This window comes from Chiloscyllium punctatum, chromosome 8 (assembly GCF_047496795.1).
Source record: "Chiloscyllium punctatum isolate Juve2018m chromosome 8, sChiPun1.3, whole genome shotgun sequence".
NCBI classification, from domain to species: Eukaryota; Metazoa; Chordata; class Chondrichthyes; order Orectolobiformes; family Hemiscylliidae; genus Chiloscyllium; species Chiloscyllium punctatum.
The window spans coordinates 115,015,851-115,034,332 of record NC_092746.1 but is presented as its reverse complement, the minus strand read 5'-3'; the positions used below and the strand labels follow the sequence as shown (position 1 = coordinate 115,034,332).

The 18,482-nt window shown below is 43.8% G+C and overlaps 1 protein-coding gene across 1 annotated transcript in view; it reads right to left on the bottom strand.

Moving 5' to 3' along the window:
• Window positions 1-18,482, bottom strand: part of obscnb (obscurin, cytoskeletal calmodulin and titin-interacting RhoGEF b) — an 802,448-nt gene that overhangs the window by 114,182 nt on the left and 669,784 nt on the right. Inside the window, exon 92 of the mRNA XM_072576281.1 lies at window positions 2,181-2,292. Within this exon, the coding sequence (XP_072432382.1) occupies window positions 2,181-2,292 (112 nt within the window). The remainder of the gene's footprint in view (window positions 1-2,180; window positions 2,293-18,482) is intronic.

Here is an 18,482-nt window from a genome sequence, read left to right as displayed (position 1 = left end):
TTGATTTTCCTGCTCCTCAAATGCTGCTTGAACTGCTGTGCTTTTCCAGCACTACTCTAATCCAGAATCTGGTTTCCAGCAGCTGCAGTCATTGTTTTTACCTAGTAAGAGGCACGAAACCAGACAAGCCACCTAGAATTGATGTAGACCATAGAAATAACAACAGTAAATTCAGCCCTGTTGACTCTTCAAAGTCCTTCTTACTCAGAGTTTTAAAAAAAATCATTCACAGGATGTGGCATTACTGGCTAGGTTAACATTTATTACCGATCCCGAATTGTCCTGGTAAGTTGCTGTCTTGAACTGTTACAGTCCATGAGGTGTATGTACACACAAAATTAGGAAGTGAGTTTCAAAACTTTAGCCCAGTGACAGTGAAGAAATGGTGTTATAGTTTCAAGTCACAATGATGTGATTTGGAGAGGAACTTACAGCAGGTGGTGCTTTCATGCAACTGCTGCCCTGTCTTTCTATGTGGTAAAGGACATAGTTTGGATGGTGCTTTCAAAGGGTTACTTCTGTGTATCTTGCAGATGGTATACACTGTGCATCGGTGATGAAGGGAGTGAATGTTAATAAAGTGGAAGGTTGTGCCAATCAAGTGGATAGCTTAACTCTGAATAGTATTGAACTTCTTTAGCATGTTGGAGCTGCACCCATTAATGAGCCCAGCAAAATTGGAATCAATGGGAATCAGGTGTAAACCTCTCAGCTGATTGAAATCATACCTAGAACAAAAGAAGAAGGTTGTAACTTGTTCTTTCAATTCGTGAAATGGGTGGTTTGGTGGTGGTTTTTGAAAAAAAATTGTGTTTATTGGAGATCATACAGCCTTTAGATTAGATTCCCTACAGTGTGGAAACAGGCCCTTCGGCCCTACCAGTCCACACCGACCCTCTGAAGCGTAACCCACCCAAACCCATCTCCCTCTGACTAATACACCTAACACTATAGGCAATTTAGCATGGTAAATTCACCCCAATCTGCACATCTTTGGACTGTGGGAGGAAACCGGAGCACCTGGAGAAAACCCATGCAGACACAGGGAGAACGTGCAAACTCCACACAGACAGTTGCCCAAGGCTGGAATTGAACCTGGGACCCTGATGCTGTGAGGCAGCAGTGCTAACCACTGAGACACCATGCTGCTCAAGACAATTTTGCAGGAAGTTCTCAAGGTATTTTCCTAATCAACCTGTTCAGGGGTGTTATTATACACTTTTAGAGGAATTGGGCCTTGAACCTAAGCCTTCTGGAGAAAAAGAAGATACAGTACACTGTGCCACAAGAGCCCTAGGAATTCTTCAAGGTAGTGTCCTATACCCAATCATCTTCGGCTGTTTCAACAAGAAGCTTTCTCCATTGCACAGTCAGAATTTTTGAGGCTCTTAGCGATGCAGTGATAGTGTTCCTAACTCTGAGCTGGGAACCTGGATTCAAGCCCCATCTGCTCCTGAGCTGTGTAAACACATTTCTGAATGTGGTTCAAAAAGACCTATTAGGTCAGAGGTGGAGAATTTACTGTTGACTGCACAATGTTCAGCATCACTTATGACTCTTCAGTTACTGGTCAATATCCAGGCTTGAGTTGATAAGAAGCAAGTAGCCTTCACAGCACACAAGTTCTGGGCAATGACAAAATTGAATCTAACATTCAATGAAATTCCCACTATCAACATCCTGAGAATTACCCTGGTCCACATTGGACTAACCATATAAATACTGTGGTTACTACAGCAGGTGAGAAGTTAGGAATTCTGCAGCAAGTATTTCACCTCCTGTCTCCCCAGTACTTTTCTACCATTTTTAAGACACAAGTTAGGATGATGGCATATTTTTCACATGATTGGATAAATACAGCTAAAACAAAACTAACGGGTTTCAACACCACCCAGAACAAAGCATTTCCTTGATTGGCACAACCATCCACATCTTCAACATTCATTACTTTCATGACACTCAGGGCAGCAGTGTTACCATCTGCAAGTTGCACTGGTAAGTGATTAACACCAATAGTGAATTAACTCTCACCTAGCAAAAGAGTAAAAAGCCACAAAATATACAGAAGAAGCATTTGCCTTCTGCAGCAACCTCTCAGCCTACAATCCACAGTTAGTTTTAAATATTTTCAGTGTCAGTTGTGAAAGTACATGAGGTAACCAGTAGATTTCAGTACTCACCTTATATCAGCCTTGCTTCTTTGTATATCATGCTCTAAACTTGGTATATGCACTTCAGTTGTTTTTCTTGTTCCAGCTTCAGTGTTTTTCAATGTGAAGTCAGCAACATTTTCTGGAAATGGGCAACACAATGAATTCAGTACAGAAGCACGGTTTTTGCAAACAAACAAATGGTCTCAGGTGAAATTGCTCTGTGGAAGCTTTTCATCTTCTCAATGCCATTAGCTGATTCAAAACTATTACCCAAATGTCAGTAGTTTAAAATGATAGATCCTTTATATCTACTGTAAGCTGCACTCTTACGGCTGATTGCCGCAATCTGAAATGGATCTACTTCACTTGTCAGAGTGACAAATATGTTGGTACTAGAGAGATGATGATGTAATGATTACATTACTAGACCAGCAATTCAAAGGCCCAGGTTTATCGTATGAGGCTAGAAATTCCATTATTTCAACTGGTGCAATTTAAATTAAATTAATGAAAAAAAAACTGGAATGAAAAGATAGGACCAGACATTTGCTCAGTTGTGCTGTCTTGGGAAACTTTTATAAATGATGGACTTTCCGGATTCCTGAATCCATTCTGTCCTTCCTGATTTTCACCAGTGTCTTTTAAGGGTGCAGGGAATGTTTGGTACCCAATTATCTGGGAACAGAACTGGAGGAGCAACTGTGCAAGTAGAGGCCACCTGATTGAAGGAATTAATGCAGGATAACAGGATAGAAAAAATTGAGATTTGGCATCTGGTTTGGCGTTTGGGGCACAAAGACCTTTGCATTGTGATGCCAATCTGGACATCCTTAAAGCATTGAAGGAACAGGAGATTCCCTGACTGGAGAGTAGCAGAAAAATGTGGTTTGAGGTTGTTGAGGACACTTAATACTCAAAGTATTATCAGGAGGATCTGGGTCCAGTACCAGGAAAGATTCAGTGACAAGGTGGGTGCAATGACAGAGTCTTTTGGCAGGATCTAGGTCTTCAACTTTCTTTAAGCACTCTAGCTTAAGAGCCTGAGGGCTTATACTGCTTTTTAGAGAAGCATATGCAGATAGTTTTCACAGAACCTTCAGCAGGTTTCAAAAGCATATTGTCGTTGAGAGCTTCCAATAATGACATTTATGACTTTGTATGTCAATGAGCTGATGACAGGGTCCAAAGACAGCAGGAGCACCTCATTGCTTTTGTCTTTTCAGGAAAAAAAAAGCTTATAATGCCTGAGAAAAGGCTCAGAGAAGAGGAGGAATACCATCTGAACATAAAGATGCAGTACACTGACATTCATGAATACATGCTACACTAGGTCAGTGACACTGGTGGTGCAGAGGCCTGTAGTGGATGCCAGTTGCACTCCATATGATGCTCTCCTCCATCCATCCAAAGCACTATTAAAGGATAAGGCAGTAGCTTTGATGAATGAATGTGTTACCCCTTGAAGTGGGAGTTGACAAGGGGCGTGCTGACACGGAGCGCAAAGATACAAGATGGCTGCTGAGCGATAAGTTGGTCACTTAGCACACAAGATGGCCGCTGAGCAAATACAGCAAAGCATACACAGATACTTCCTGAGGCTAACAGGATACTAGCACAATAGACACAGAACATAGATGATTAGTTTAAGGCGGGTGGGGAACAGAATACAGATCAGTAACAACTACTGCCCGCCGAAGTGTCTGAGTCCAGCCACCACTTTCAACAGAAATATTAACTACCTGAGACTACTTGTATATAAGTGTTAATACTTAAGATCTGCAGTAATGGAAAACAAACTTCCTTCTCTGGAAGAACGATCATGACCACTGAAACTGGCAATGATTTTGTAATGTTTTCTGTAACAAACCCTGCTGTACAAACAAAGACTTGAACTATTGTACCACAAAATGTATAAAATATCATGACATATGCTTTGAGAGTGAGAGGAGGCTCACAGCTGACAGCGGTGCTGACAAACATCTCTCTGTCCCCTGAGCTCTGGTTTCTTTGTACAATAAACTCTGTAGTTGGATCCTGATTCTGAGACTGGTGATCTTCCCCACAACAATTGGCATTGCAAGCAAGGTCTCCTATTCCTGGTGCTCTGGTCAAAGGCTTCAATTGGGGAGCCGGGGTAAGAGACACTTTGAATCTGTAAACAGGAAGAGTCAGACCAGGCCAAAATACAGCTTAAATGGGTATACCATTGTAACGTGTAACTTGTGTGATAGTAGTGGGTTGTGCATGCCTGTGGAGCGTAAGTGGGAAAGTGTGCGAACTAGTGTGATAACCAGCTGCTTATGCTGAAATAACCAGAGGATAAGACAGTGCCTGCCTCAAAAACTGTGCTGTAAACCAGTTGTTAAGATCAGAAAAAGTACAGGAGGAAAGGGAGACTGACTCTCTCCCTTCCTATGAAACTGTACAACAGGGACCAACTGTTCCCTCAGCAGATCAGGAGGTGCAAGAATCTAATCTATCTCCAGTCACTAGAGGGGGAACAGAGTTGCAGCCAAAAGCAAACTTTACCCCGGGGGGGGGGGGGGGGGGGGGGGGCGGGGGGGAGGCAACACATCATGGCCTCCCTGGACAATGACAGCCACAACCAAGATTCTGGGAAAAGCTAGACAGTATATGGGTAGGGCACCAACTGCACTTGAGGGATATACAAGTGGAGACAGGTAGATGGCGGACCCGAAGCCACAGCAGCCAGGGACTATATGGGGGAACAGTGGACACATAATGTTGCCCTAACAGTTGAGATAGATGGCCAGCAGGCCCCCTTAGCCCATTTTAAAGAAGAGATCCAACAGGTATTAGGAAATGCTCCCATGAACTGGAGCAAAATCACGACCACTAAACAGCTTAAAGGGCAAGGAGCCTCTGAGTATGGGGAATGATTATTTAGGGTATACCAGCAGTGCTCAGAACAAGCAAACCCAGATTGTGGGGACTGGGCATTCATTCAGGCTTTTAAAGACGGGCTCTCTAGCGCCCATAAATCCATCCTGAAAATGGGAGTGATAATGTCCCAAAATGATGACGACTTGGTAGACTGGGCTAGTGGGGTGCAGGAGGCTGAAGCTCCAGCAATAAAAACAAAACCCGACAGAGCAGCCTACTGGAACAGAGGTGAAGGCAGAACCAAACTATCCTGCCGACAGGGATATTTTGCCAGAGACTGTAGGGCCCCACAGGCAAGGAATAGGACAAGGAACAGCGTAAAATACTGTAGCCACTGCAAAACAGCAGGGCATACAGAGGCAGTGCGCTGGTAAAAGCATGGGAGACCCCCCAGACAACACCGGAGTCTTGATTGACTGTACAAAAGAAAAATTGATCTGGCCAAAACAGGACGGTCAAAAGACCGAGACTGGGAAATTTACAAGCCACCTCGAGACTATTAAAGTAGCTACAGCCACCAGTAGGAACTGGAACCTCAAAAATGGGCGATTCGGAGCCATCTGCTCCTCCATCCCCGAGGCATGGACAGAGGCAAAGCTAGACACAGGTTTCGTCGAGGTAGATTCTAGGTGTAATGGTGTCCAGACCGCAGCATAAGCCCCACTGGCAGAACTCAATCAAGCCTGAAGCAGAAAAAGCAGTCATGGAGATAGTTAAAGGACTAGTAAAACAGGTATCCTGAGGGAAACCACACACACAACCAATTCCCCAACATGGCCATTGATAAAGCCTGAGGGGAGCTACACACTCAACACTGACTCAGGGATGGTGGAGAGAGTAAACAGAACCCTTAAAAATGCTTTAGCTAAGGCCATACAGACATCAGGGAGGACATGGGCAGAAGTGCTGTCAGCCATAGTAATGAAATTAAGAGCCACCACGAATCAAGCAAGTGGACGAACACCCTATGAACTAATGACCGGGTGAGCAATGTAATTACCAGAGACCATTAAAACGGGTGGGACCGATGTAGGTCCGCTAGAAGACAAAATTCTGAGACACGTACTGGAATTAAGCACCCAACTAAAAGGGATGTGTAAATTGGTAACTGAGAGACAAGAGCAAAAGGACAAGGCAGGTGAACTTGAAACTTTCCCTAAGGTCCCAGCAGCTGGGAGCCATGTCCTTGTACAAACCCTGCCTGACAAACCAGGTTTTGCCACAAAATGGAATGGGCCATATGAAGTTATAATCAGTGGTGACGTCTGCACCTGTATAGACATTAGGGGAAAAGGACTGGAAGCACTGGACCCAACTGAAACCATATAAGAACTCCTATGAACGAACTAATATGATTGATCATCCCCTAGGCACAGACAGGAACTGCAATGCAAGACAGTGACCAAGGGGAGAGCACCGAGACCACAATCAAGCAAACCACAGAGGCACGGATAAAACTGCTGACAAGACACAGAAATCACCTACTGTTGCTGACCTCCAGGTAGCAGCTCATAGCTGACAGCCGTGCTGATGAACGTCTCTCTCTTCCTGGAGCTCCGGTTTCTTTGTACAATAAACTCTGTAGTTGGATCCCGATTCTGACTCCGAGACTGGTGATTTTTCCCACAACACCCTCACTGACACCGCCATCATCATCACTTACCAATTGATTCCTCTGAATAAGGGACCATCTATCCAGCAGCAAGTGTCAGAGGCTGCCCCTACTGTTTCTGAAATGGGTACTGCCACATTGAGGTTGATTGCCATGGACATCTCAGTCACAAGCAAGGGCACATGAGCAGGCTACCTCCACCTCATCCTTGGCCACAAGCAGTGCATCTTGCAGAAGTACTAGGAGCTACAGGCCACCATATCAAGCAGAGAAGTGTGGACAAGTGTGAGGTGATTCACTTTGGTCGGAGTAACCGGAATGCAAAGTACTGGGCTAATGGTAAGATTCTTGGTAGTGTAGATGAGCAGAGAGATCTCGATGTCCAGGTACACAGATCCTTGAAAGTTGCCACCCAGGTTGACAGGGTTATTAAGAAGACATACAGTGTTTTAGCTTTTATTAATAAAGGGATCGAGTCCTGGAACCATGAGGTTATGCTACAGCGGTACAAAACTCTGGTGCGGCCGTACTTGGAGTATTGTGTACAGTTCTGGTCACCACATTATAAAAAGGATGTGGAAGCTTTGGAAAGGGTATAGAGGAGATTTACTAGGATATTGCCTGGTATGGAGGGAAGGTCTTACGAGGAAAGGCTGAGAGACTTGAAGCTGTTTTCGTTAGAGAGAAGAAGGTTGAGAGGTGACTTAATAGAAACATATAAGATAATCAGAGGGTTACATAGGGTGGATAGGGAGAGCCTTTTTCCAAGTATGGTGACGGTGAGCACGAGGGGGCATAGCTTTAAATTGAGGGGTGATAGATATAGGATAATGTCAGAGGTAGTTACTTTACTCAGAGAGTAGTACGGGTATGGAATGCTTTGCCTGCAACAGTAGTAGATTTGCCAACTTTAAGTACATTTAAGTTGTCATTGGACAAGCATATGGATGTACATGAATAGTGTAGGTTAGATGGGCTTCAGATTGGTATGACAGGTCGGCGCAACATCGAGGGACGAAGGGCCTGTACTGCGCTGTAATGTTCTATGTAGAACTGAGCGGTTCAGTTGGTCTATTTTACAAGTAAGTGAAGATCTCTTTCTCTTATCCAACACAATATAAATATTGACACGTGATGCCAATAATTTTTAATGATGATATTGGGACCAGTGAAGGAAAGCAAGGATCCATGAAGAACAGCAACGCTTGTACACAGACATTATTAATGGTAATCCCTAAGTAGCCTTGCAAGATTCTCCCATTGTTCTTCCTCTAAATAAGAGAACAGTGTATAACAGTTCTAGTGTTTCTGTGTTGCGTCATCAAATTATAAAGGGTTCACTCTGAGAATTGTCTACTTCTTCTTCTACCTCACTTACACTACCTCTGACATCCTCCACTACTCTTGTCACTTGATACATTTGCTCCTGCTTATCCTATTGTTTGCAACAATATTATTTCAACATGCTTATCTCACATGACTATTCTTTCTATGATCAGGAGTATCTTATCAGATTGTTAATCTTACCAACTGTCCTAATTACCTTGTATGGACCACTGGATTTTGCTTTCAGAGGTTCACATTGTAAAGGCAACTAATGCCAATACTTCGTCTCCCACTTGGTATGTTCTAGCAACAGAATGTCTGTCTATCCATTCTTTCATTTTCACTTGTGACACTTTACATGCCCTTGCACTACGTTATGTGAAACTGTGAGTCCTTCTAGAAACATGGAAAAAGTGAGGATTGCAGATGCTGTAGAGTCAAAGTTGAAAGGTGTGGCACTGGAAAAGCACAGCAGGTCAGGCGGCATCCAAGGAGCAGGAGAGTTGACGTTTCAGGCATAAGCCCTTCATTGGGAATGTGGAGGAGGAGTGGAGCTGACAAATATATAGGAGGGTGGGAGTGGGGCTGGGGGCAAGGTAGCTGGGAAGGCAATAGGTAGATGCAGGTGGGCGAGGTGATTGTAATAGGTTGGTGGGGAGGGTGGAATGGATAGGTGGGAAGGAAGATGGACAGGTGGGACAGGTCATGAGGGTGGTGCCGAGTTGGAGGGTTGGATCTGGGAAACCACACATCGATTTCATTAGTTTCCAAATCTACCCCCCCACCCCCCCATATCCAAATTCAGTTTTATGAATCAGCTCATAATCTTCATCTATTATTGCTATCTGTCGAGCTGTCGGAACCCTTTGGTTCTTGACAAGGACTCATACTATGCAGTTTGTGAGTTTTAAAGTTCTTCTATGAGAACAACTTCTCTAAGGAATTCACACTTGTTTCAGCTCATTTTATTTCAAGTTGCTTACATTTTTCCTCAATTTCAAGCTGCTTTAACCGAAACTTAATTTTACCTAAGTCCACTGTTTCACGACCTAAAATACCTAAGGTCTGTTGTATTTCCAATAAGCCTAAATGCTGCAACAATACTTCAATTATGCCTTCCTAACTTCTGCAGGCAAATCCATCCTCAACTTGCTTGTCAACTCAACCAACTTGACCTCTGTAGCTTCAATTTAGTCTGTCAGGGACACTCTGCCACCTGCAGGAAATTCTTTGAAATTTTCATTTCCATTTTTTATTTGCAGTACTGAACCAAGGTTTTCAAATGGAATGAGCTGCCAGAGGAAGTGGTGGAGGCTGGTACAATTACAAAATCTAAAAGGCATCTGAATGGTATATGCATAGGAAGGGTTTAGAAGGGTATGGGCCAAGTGCTGGCAAATGGGAGTAGATTAGGGTGGGATATTTGGTCGGCATCTAGTTGGACTGAAGGGTTTGTTTCCATGCTGTACGTCTCTGTGGCTCTACTTATGTCTCACTGACATCCTTGTTGCCTTTGCTTCAAATTAATCCTGATAAACTCCCAAACTCTTGTCGCAACCACTTTGGAAAATACACTGATACTCAATCCCGCTATTCTCAGCATTGTCACTAATATAATGATTTAATCCAAAAGCCCAATTTAAACTGATGGAATTAGGTAAGCAGAAAGCACTGAACCAGGTTCTTATACTTAACAGTAAGTACAACTTATTACAAAAATAAACTCTTTTTATTCATTCATGGGACATGAGCATTACTAGCTGGACAGCATTATCCCTAGTTGCCTTTGGGAAGGTGGTGATGAGGTGCATTCTTGAGCTGCTGCAGTCCATGTGTGGTAGGTTGACCTACAATGCCCTTAGGGAGGGAATTCCAGTATTTTGACCCAATGACAGTAATATATTTTACAAGTCATGATAGTGAGTGGCTTGAAGTGTACTTGCAGGAGGTGGTGTTCCCATATATTCGTACTGTCTCAGAATCTTTGGTGAACTTCTGCTTTGTGTCTTGTAGACAGTGCACACTGCTGCTACTGTATTAAATGAATTGAACTGAATTTGTTTTATTGTCAAGTACTCAAATGAGCACAGTGAAATGTTTACAAGTTGCCACTTATGGCGCCATCTTAAGTACAAAGGTATCGAGGTACATAATCTTCAGTCCAAGTTCTTCGGAAAAAAAAGAAAATAAAGAAATAACTAGTCCAGCACTGCAAATTGTAGGAATGAATTAGAAAATAGATAAATAAAATGTTATTAACAATGGTCCTTCTAACCCAGTACATGCTGGCACCTAGCCTCCAGTCCGCGCCAGCCTTGACTCCAGACCATGTTGGGCTTCACCTCATGGTTCTTGAGGCAAGGAAACTGCTCTGGAAACACCTAGGGACTGGAAGTCCACACTGAAGCCAGGCCAAGCTGAAAGACTGCCATGGACTGGCAGTGGAAATTGTCACACTGGGCCGAAAGACCACTGCGTCAGGCTGGCAGGCTGCCACACCAGACCGTGAGGCCAAGGTTCTGAGGTCGGGTATCTGCAGCCCAGTTCAAGCCTGCACTGAGGCAGGGAGTCCAAAGCCGAGAAGAAAGAAGAGAGAAGAAATAAAATTAAAATAAACGGATGGAGCAGATGTGCTCTGGCTGAAGCATCTTACTCTACCACCACTTTGGACACAGACTGTCAGTGGTGGAGGTAGTGAACGTTTTTGAATGTGGTGCCAATCAAGCAGGCTGCTTTATCCTGGATGGTATCAAGATTCTTGAATGGTTTTGGAGCTACGTGCATCCAGGCAACTGGGGAGTATTCCATCATACACCTAACCTGTGCCTTAGAGATGATGGACAGGCTTTGGGGAGTCAAGTGATGAGTTATTTGCCACAGTATTCTGAGCCTCTGATCTGTGTTTATATGGCGAGTTCTGTTGAGTTTCTGATCAATGGTAACCCCTAGGATGTTGATAGTGGGGAATTCAGTGATAGTCGATAACATTTGGAGCTGAGAAAAGCACAGCAGATCAACTGGCATCAGGACTGATAAATTCAGCAATGGTAACACCATTGAATATGAAGGGCTGGTGGTTAGATTGTCTCTGACCTTATGATGGAGAGAAGGTCAATGAAGAAACAACTAAAGATGGCTGACCACCAACAACGACAACCATCTTTCAATGTGCCACAAGAGTATGTCAACAAGCTGAGAGTTTCCCACCTAATTTCTATTGATTTCAGTTTTGCTAGGGCTACTTGATACACACTCAATCAAGTGCTGCCTTGATGTCAAGGGCTTTCACTTTCACCTCCCCTCTGGAATTCAGCTTCTTCCTCCATGTTTGAACCAAAGCTGGAATGAAGTCAGCAGTCGAATTGCCCTGGTGGAACACAAACTGGGTATCACTGAGTAGGTTATTGCTGAGCTGGACCTGCTTCATCTCACAACTGATGACATTGTCCATCACTTTACTAATAATGAAGTGTAGACTGATGGGGCAGTAATTCGCTGGGTAGTAATTCGATGGGGCAGTAATTTGTCCTGATTTTTATGTACAGGGCATCCCTGGGCAATTTTCCACATTGTTGGGTAGATGTCAGCGTTATAACTATCCTGGAACAGCTTGGCTAGGGGAACAGCTAGTTCTTAAGTACACGTCTCTTCAATACTATTGTCTGAATGTTGTCAGAGCCCACAATCTTGACAGTATCCATTGCCTCCAACCATTTCTTGATATCACAGAGTGAACTGAATTGGCTGAAGATTGTCATCTGATATTCTGGAGACCTCTGGAGAAGGCTAAGATGGATCATCTACTCGGCATTTCCAGCTGAAGATGGCTGTGAATGCTTCAGCTTTATTTTCTGCACAGATGTATTGGGCTCATCCATTATTGAGGATGAGGAAATTTGTGGAGTCTCCTCCATTGAGTTATTTAATTGCTCACCACCACTCACAACTGCATGTGGCAGGATTGCAACGCTTAGATCTGATCTGTTGGTTGTAGGATTGCTTAGCTCTATCACTTGCAACTTAGCAATGTGGCATGCAAGTAGTCCTGTTTGGCTAGAGTTGTTCCTTGCTTTCCCTCCTACATTCTCCACTGAACCAGGGTTAATCTCCTGGCTTAATGGTATTGGTTGAGTGGGGACAATGCAGTCACAAAGTTGCAGACTCTGCTGGAGTACAATTCTGCTGGTGTTGATGGTCCACAGCGCTACATGGATGCCCTGTCTAGATTCATACAATGTTTGAAGTCTGATCCATTTCGCACAGTGATAATGCCACACAACATGGAGGGTTTCCTCAATGTGAAGTCAGACTTTATCTCTACAAGGACTGTGCAGTGGTCACTCTTACTAATACTGTTATAGACAGATTCATCTGCAGCCTGTAGATTGGTGAGGATGACATCAAATATGCTTTTCCCTCTTGTTGGCTCCCTCACCACCTACTGCCAACTCAGTCTAGCAGCTATGTTCCTGAACAGCCAGCCAGTTCGATCAGTAGTGCTGCTGCTGAGCCACTCTTGATGGTGGACATAGAAATGTCCAACCCAGAATACATTTTACACCCTTGCCACCCTCAGTGCTTCCTCCAATTGTTGTTCAACATGAAGTGCTCATTCATCAGTACTGACTCATTGGTACGTGGTAATCAGCAGATTTCCTTGTCCGTGGTTAATGTGGAGCCATGAAATTTTATGAGGTCTGGAATCAATGTTAAGGACACACAGGGCAATTCCCCCCTGACTATATACCACTGTGCCACCAGCTTTTAGATTAGATTACTTACAGTGTGGAAACAGGCCCTTCGGCCCAACAAGTTCACACCGTCTCGCTGAAGCGCAACCTACCCATACCCCTACATTTACCCCTTACCTAACACTACGGGCAATTTAGCAGGGCCAATTCACCTGACCTGCACATCTTTCGACTGTGGGAGGAAACCGGAGCACCCGGAGGAAACCCACGCAGACACGGGGAGAACGTGCTGCTGGGTTTGTCCAGGGGTGGCACAGGACATATCCAGGGATGGTGATGTTGCTGTCTGGGACATTGTCTGTCATGTATGATTCCATGAGTGTGATTGCATCAGGCTGTTGTTGTATCAGGCTGTTGCTTGGCTAGTCTGTCACACTGACCTCCCAATTTTGGAACTAGATATTGCTAATAATGAGGACTTGACAATGTTGACAGGGTTGTTTTTGCCTTTTTTTTGTGGTACTCAGGTTGATGCCAGGTGGTCTGTCCAGTTTCATTTCTTTATAGCGACTTCATAGCCATTGTTACAACTGAGTGGCTTGCTAGGCCATTTCAGATGGGAGAAAGTGAGGACTGCAGATGCTGGAGATCAGAGTTGAAAGTGTGGTGCTGGAAAAGCACAGCAGGTCAGGCAGCATCCAAACAGAAGGAGAATTGATGTTTCAGGTAGAAGTCCTTCATCAGGAATGAGGCTTGTGGGCAGGGCTGACAGATAAATGGGAGAGTGTGGGTTTTTATTTTAGATTTTAGATTCCCTACGGCGTGGAAACAGGCCATTCGGCCCAATCAGTCCACACCAACTCTCCGAAGAGTAACCCACCCGACCCATTTCCCTCTGACTAATGCACCTAACACTATGGGCAATTTAGCATGGCCAATTCACCTGACCTGCACATATTTTGGATTGTGGGAGGAAACCGGAGCACCCAGAGGAAACCCACGCAGGCATGAGGAGAATGTGCAAACTCCACACAGACAGTTGCCCAAGGCTGGTGAACCTGGGATACTGGTGCTGTGAGGCAGCAGTGCTAACCACTGTGCCACCGTTGGGGAAAGGTAGCTGAAAAAGTGATAGGTGGATGAAGCTGAGGGAGAAGGTGATAGGTCTGGAGGGCGTTGCTGAGATGGAGGCTTGGGACTGGGATTATTTGGGGGAGGGGAAATGAGGAAGCTGTTGAAATCCACATTTATCCAGTGTGGTTGCAGGTCCCAAGGCGGAATATGAGGTGTTCCTCCTCCAGGCATTGGGTGGTAACGATTTGATGGTGGAGGTAGACCACGACCTGTAGATCCTTGATGGAATGGGAGGGGGAGTTGAAGTATTCAGTCATGGGGCGATGGAATGGTGGGTGCAGGTGTCCCCGAGATGTTCTCTGAAATGATCCGCAAGAAGGCGCCCTGTCTCCTCGATGTAGAGGAGACCACACTGGGTGAAACAGATGCAATAGATGACATTGATAGAGGTACAGGTGAATTTCTGACAGATGTGGAAGGATCCCTTGGGGCCCTGGATGGACGTGAGGGGAGTGGTATGGGCACAGGTTTTGTGCTTCCTGCAGTGGCAGGGAAAGGTGCCAGGAATGAGGTCTGGGCTGGTGAGGGCTGTGGACCCTACGAGGGAGTCACGGAGAGAATTTCAGATTTCAGATGGCAGCTGAGAGTCAACCACATTGCTGTGGATCTGGACTCACATGTAGGCTAGATGGTTATTTTCCCCCAACAACTGTTTCATGGTTAACAGTAGATTCTGAATCACACATTTTTAAAATTGAATTCAAATTTCACCATCTGCCATGGCAGAATTTAAATCTGGGTCCCCTGAGCATTAGCTGAATTTCTAGATTAATATTCGAGATTAGAGTGGTGCTGGAAAAGCACAGCAGGTCAGGCAGCATCTGAGGAGCAGGAAAATCGACATTTCGGGCAAAAGCCCTTCATCGATTTTCCCTCCTTGGATGCTGCCTGACCTGCTTTGCTTTTCCAGCACCACTCTAATCTAGACTTTGGTTTCCAGCACCTGCAGTCCTTGTTTTTACCTTTCTAGATTAATAGTCTAGTGATAATATCAGCAGGCTATTGCCTCCTGTAAAATAAACAAAAGCAGAACTAAACGAAACATATAATTCTACTAGTTGAAAATCTAACACCCCCTTTAAAACTCCAAACATACAAGTAGACAGACATGTACAAACAAAAAAATGGTGTTACAGGTGCAGTGAAATAAACTTGGGAACAGTTTAATAGCAATAATCCAAAGGATTTAATGTGACGTTCATTTTGTTTCTTAAGACCTTCTGGATTCTTTCACTTGTTCGCAAGAGGTACAGGTCAACTGATACACTAAATTATAAAGTCTTTGAGCTATAGGTGAAAGGCAACACCTTACAGCAATGATGGAAGAAGGTAATTGCTTTTGTCAGGTTTTAGTTACTTTTACTGCAGAGAGATAGATTGCTACTTCAGCAATTTGGAGATTTTGGGTCCCTCTATCCAAGCTGTTTACCTGTCCACAAGCTCATAAGGAATTTTCATTAGGGTGACAATTTCTGGCATCTACAACTGGTCACATTTTGCAAAAAAAAAACAAACAGTAATCTGTTGCTGGACAAATCTTCACACATATCGCAGTGTATCTCTCTCCACCCCCTGTGCTTACAAAGCAACATTGTAAACACAACTCACTCAATCACAAAATTTCTACAGTGCGAAAAGAGGCCATTTGGCCCATCGAGTCTGGACAGACCCTCCAAACTACATCCCACCCAGACCAGGCACCCCACCCTTGCCACTTCCCTCGCATTTACCATAGCTAACCCATTTAGTCTTCATAGGTTCTGAAAGGTTCTAAACAGCACCTGAAACGTTAACTCTGCTTTTTCTCCACAGATGCTGCTGGATCTGCTTAGCTTTTCCAGAAATTTCTCATTTTGTTTCAAGTCCTACTTATTCCAGAGGTGTGTCACAACACGTCTGGATGGGTTGATTAAAAAAAAGCCTATTATCAGTTTATGGGTCTAAGAAGTTTTGTAAGGGCTCTTGTGGCACAGCGGTAGTATTTCTACTTTTGGGCCTGAAATTTGGGGGTCATGTCCTATCTGTTCCAGAAGCATGTGATAACATCTCCAAACAGTTTGATTAAAAATATCTATGCTTGCGACATTCTACTGGCTTCACTCAGAATTTTGCCAAGCAATCACTGAATTTAAATCCACAGATTTTCTGTCTCAGTTCTTTTAAAACAACACATTTTGGAATGAAAAACAAAAAATGTCCACTTCGGGGTTCTAACTTAGATTCATAACAATGTGTGCATTCTAATGAAAAGCATTTAATTCTTCCATTTTACCTACACTGACCTTATTTGTTGATACATTCTTATATGTCTATGCTCTGTCCCACCATGGCACATTCTGGTAATTATTAGCCGCATCGCCACCCTGAACTAGTGCCTGGTCCTTTCCCATTGACTTTTCAAATTTTTCCTCAAGCCAACTATCTCCATCCATAGTTTAATTTAATGTTTTCTGCAGCACTATTTATAGGATTTACCAGTACAGCGGCCCTAGTCCAGTTCAGATGAAGATAGTCCCAATAGTATTCCTGCTTCCCCCCAGTACCGGTGGCAATGGTCCATGAATTGAATGCATTTCTCCACATCAAGTTTTGAGCCATGCCTTAACTTTCTAATTGCATTTACCAAATGTCAAGTTGCTTGAAGTTAAGGTAGTGAATCAGATATTATTATCTTTGTGACTCTCATTTGTAATTTCATCTCTGACTTCTCATAATACCTTAGCAGAACCTCTTTCTTAGTCCTTCCTATGGTACCAATGTGAAATATGGATCTTTCACCCACTGCAAGTTCCTCTTTGGCCCTGAGGAAATGACCTCAACCTTGGCACTGGACGTGCAAAACTGTCTTTGGAACTGACATTCTTCGCTGAAGTGAATAGTGTTTATATCTCCTAATTATGCCACCCTCTATGACAATTATACTTTTTAAAAATCCTGCCCTGCAATCCTGAATGGCTCCCTGCACCGAAGTCATGGCCTGTTAGCTCATCTTCCCTTTAGTCCCTACTTTTATCCATGCAATTTACAAGAACTGCCAAACATGTTGGACAACTGCAAAGCTGAGGCTTCTTCATTGCCACCGTCTGGTTTCTCATATACCAGCCTCACTTGCATCCACACCGTCCCATCCCTGACCAGCAAGTGAATCTAAAGTAACTGGCCTAAGGTTTGTGACTGTGAGAAACATTGCGGTAACTTTCCCTTTCTTGATATATTGCAACTTCCAAATGTAGACATTTTCTGCGGATGTGGGCAGAATTTTATGGGGAGGCTGCAGGGTGGGAATGTGATGGTCTACTCCTATCTTTGTAAGGAAAATCAGTAACAAGCTGACAGATTGATAAGTTTTACACAACGACATAATGCACTGCATGCAGGCTAAATTGATGCAGAGAATAATTTATACCTCTCACTGGAAGGAAGTCTCATTTTCTGGAATTGCTAGCCATTGACTCCAACAGTCCAGAAATAAAAAGTGTTCTGTAGTGGGCATGTTAGTAAGGATGAAGGCTCCAATGGATCTTGGAGATAGGGAGAATTAGTAAGAGAGTTTCAACATTTCAGGTGGGGAGTAGGGTGGACGGAGGCTTGGGCTTAAAGTCCAAGGGGAGGAAGGAAGATGGACACTATTTTCTGGGGTATGACTCTACTGAGCAAATGGCATCACTACAAATGCCGGAGGAAACATCACAGAAGCGCTTCACAGGAGGCTCCCAAGCACTGAGGATGTCACCTAGACAGGGGACGAAACGTCTGCAACACAAATTCCCAGCTCGGCGAACAGAACCACAACAAATGGCACCCCTAAAAATAGTACCCTCTTTCCTTCCTGCTCCTGTAAAAAAACACAAGCTGCCCACCCCTGACTGCATGCCTAGACCAACCATATTATGGTGTGGGCGTAGTCATATTTACATACATGTATGGGCTACTGATTTCCATGCTTGCTCTCTCAAAATATGAGGGTCAGGTTGGGATGCTGGGAAGTGGTGGGCTAGCCATCTGACCTATTTTATGTGATGGTATAATAGCATTATTACTTGACTAGTAATCTAGAAATCCAGGCTAAATTGATATAAATTGAAATTAAAGTCAACTGGTGTCCATTACACTGTTGTCAATTGTTATAAAGACTTGTCCATCTGGTTGACCAATATCTTTTAGAGGAGGAAATCTTCCATCCTTACCTAGTTTAGCTGACGTGTGACTCCAGACCCACAGCAATGTGGTTGATTTTTAAAGATTCTTTCACAGGATGTGGGCACCATTGGCCAGATTAACATTTGTTGCTCATCCCTGACTGTCCTGAAGTGAGCAACTTCTAGATAATTCAAAGGTCAGTTAAAAGTCATGGAAAACAGTGCATTATGAGTTACAAAGTCTTCGATTAAAAATGACAAGGAGGTGCTGGTGTTGGACTGGGTGGACAAAGTTAAAAATCACACAACTCCAAGTAGCTACCTGATAAAGGAGCTAGTACTTCAAATAAACCTGTTGGACTATAATCAATTCGTTATTTTGTTAATTTTTAACTTTTTCCATTAATAAGGTCACAAATCAAAAGCCTGCCTGTACATACATAATCTGCTGCGGCCCTGGTGCAGGTATCTCTGTCTTCAGCTCTTGGTCCGATAGTGAGAGTATCCGTGGCTTTCTTCACCG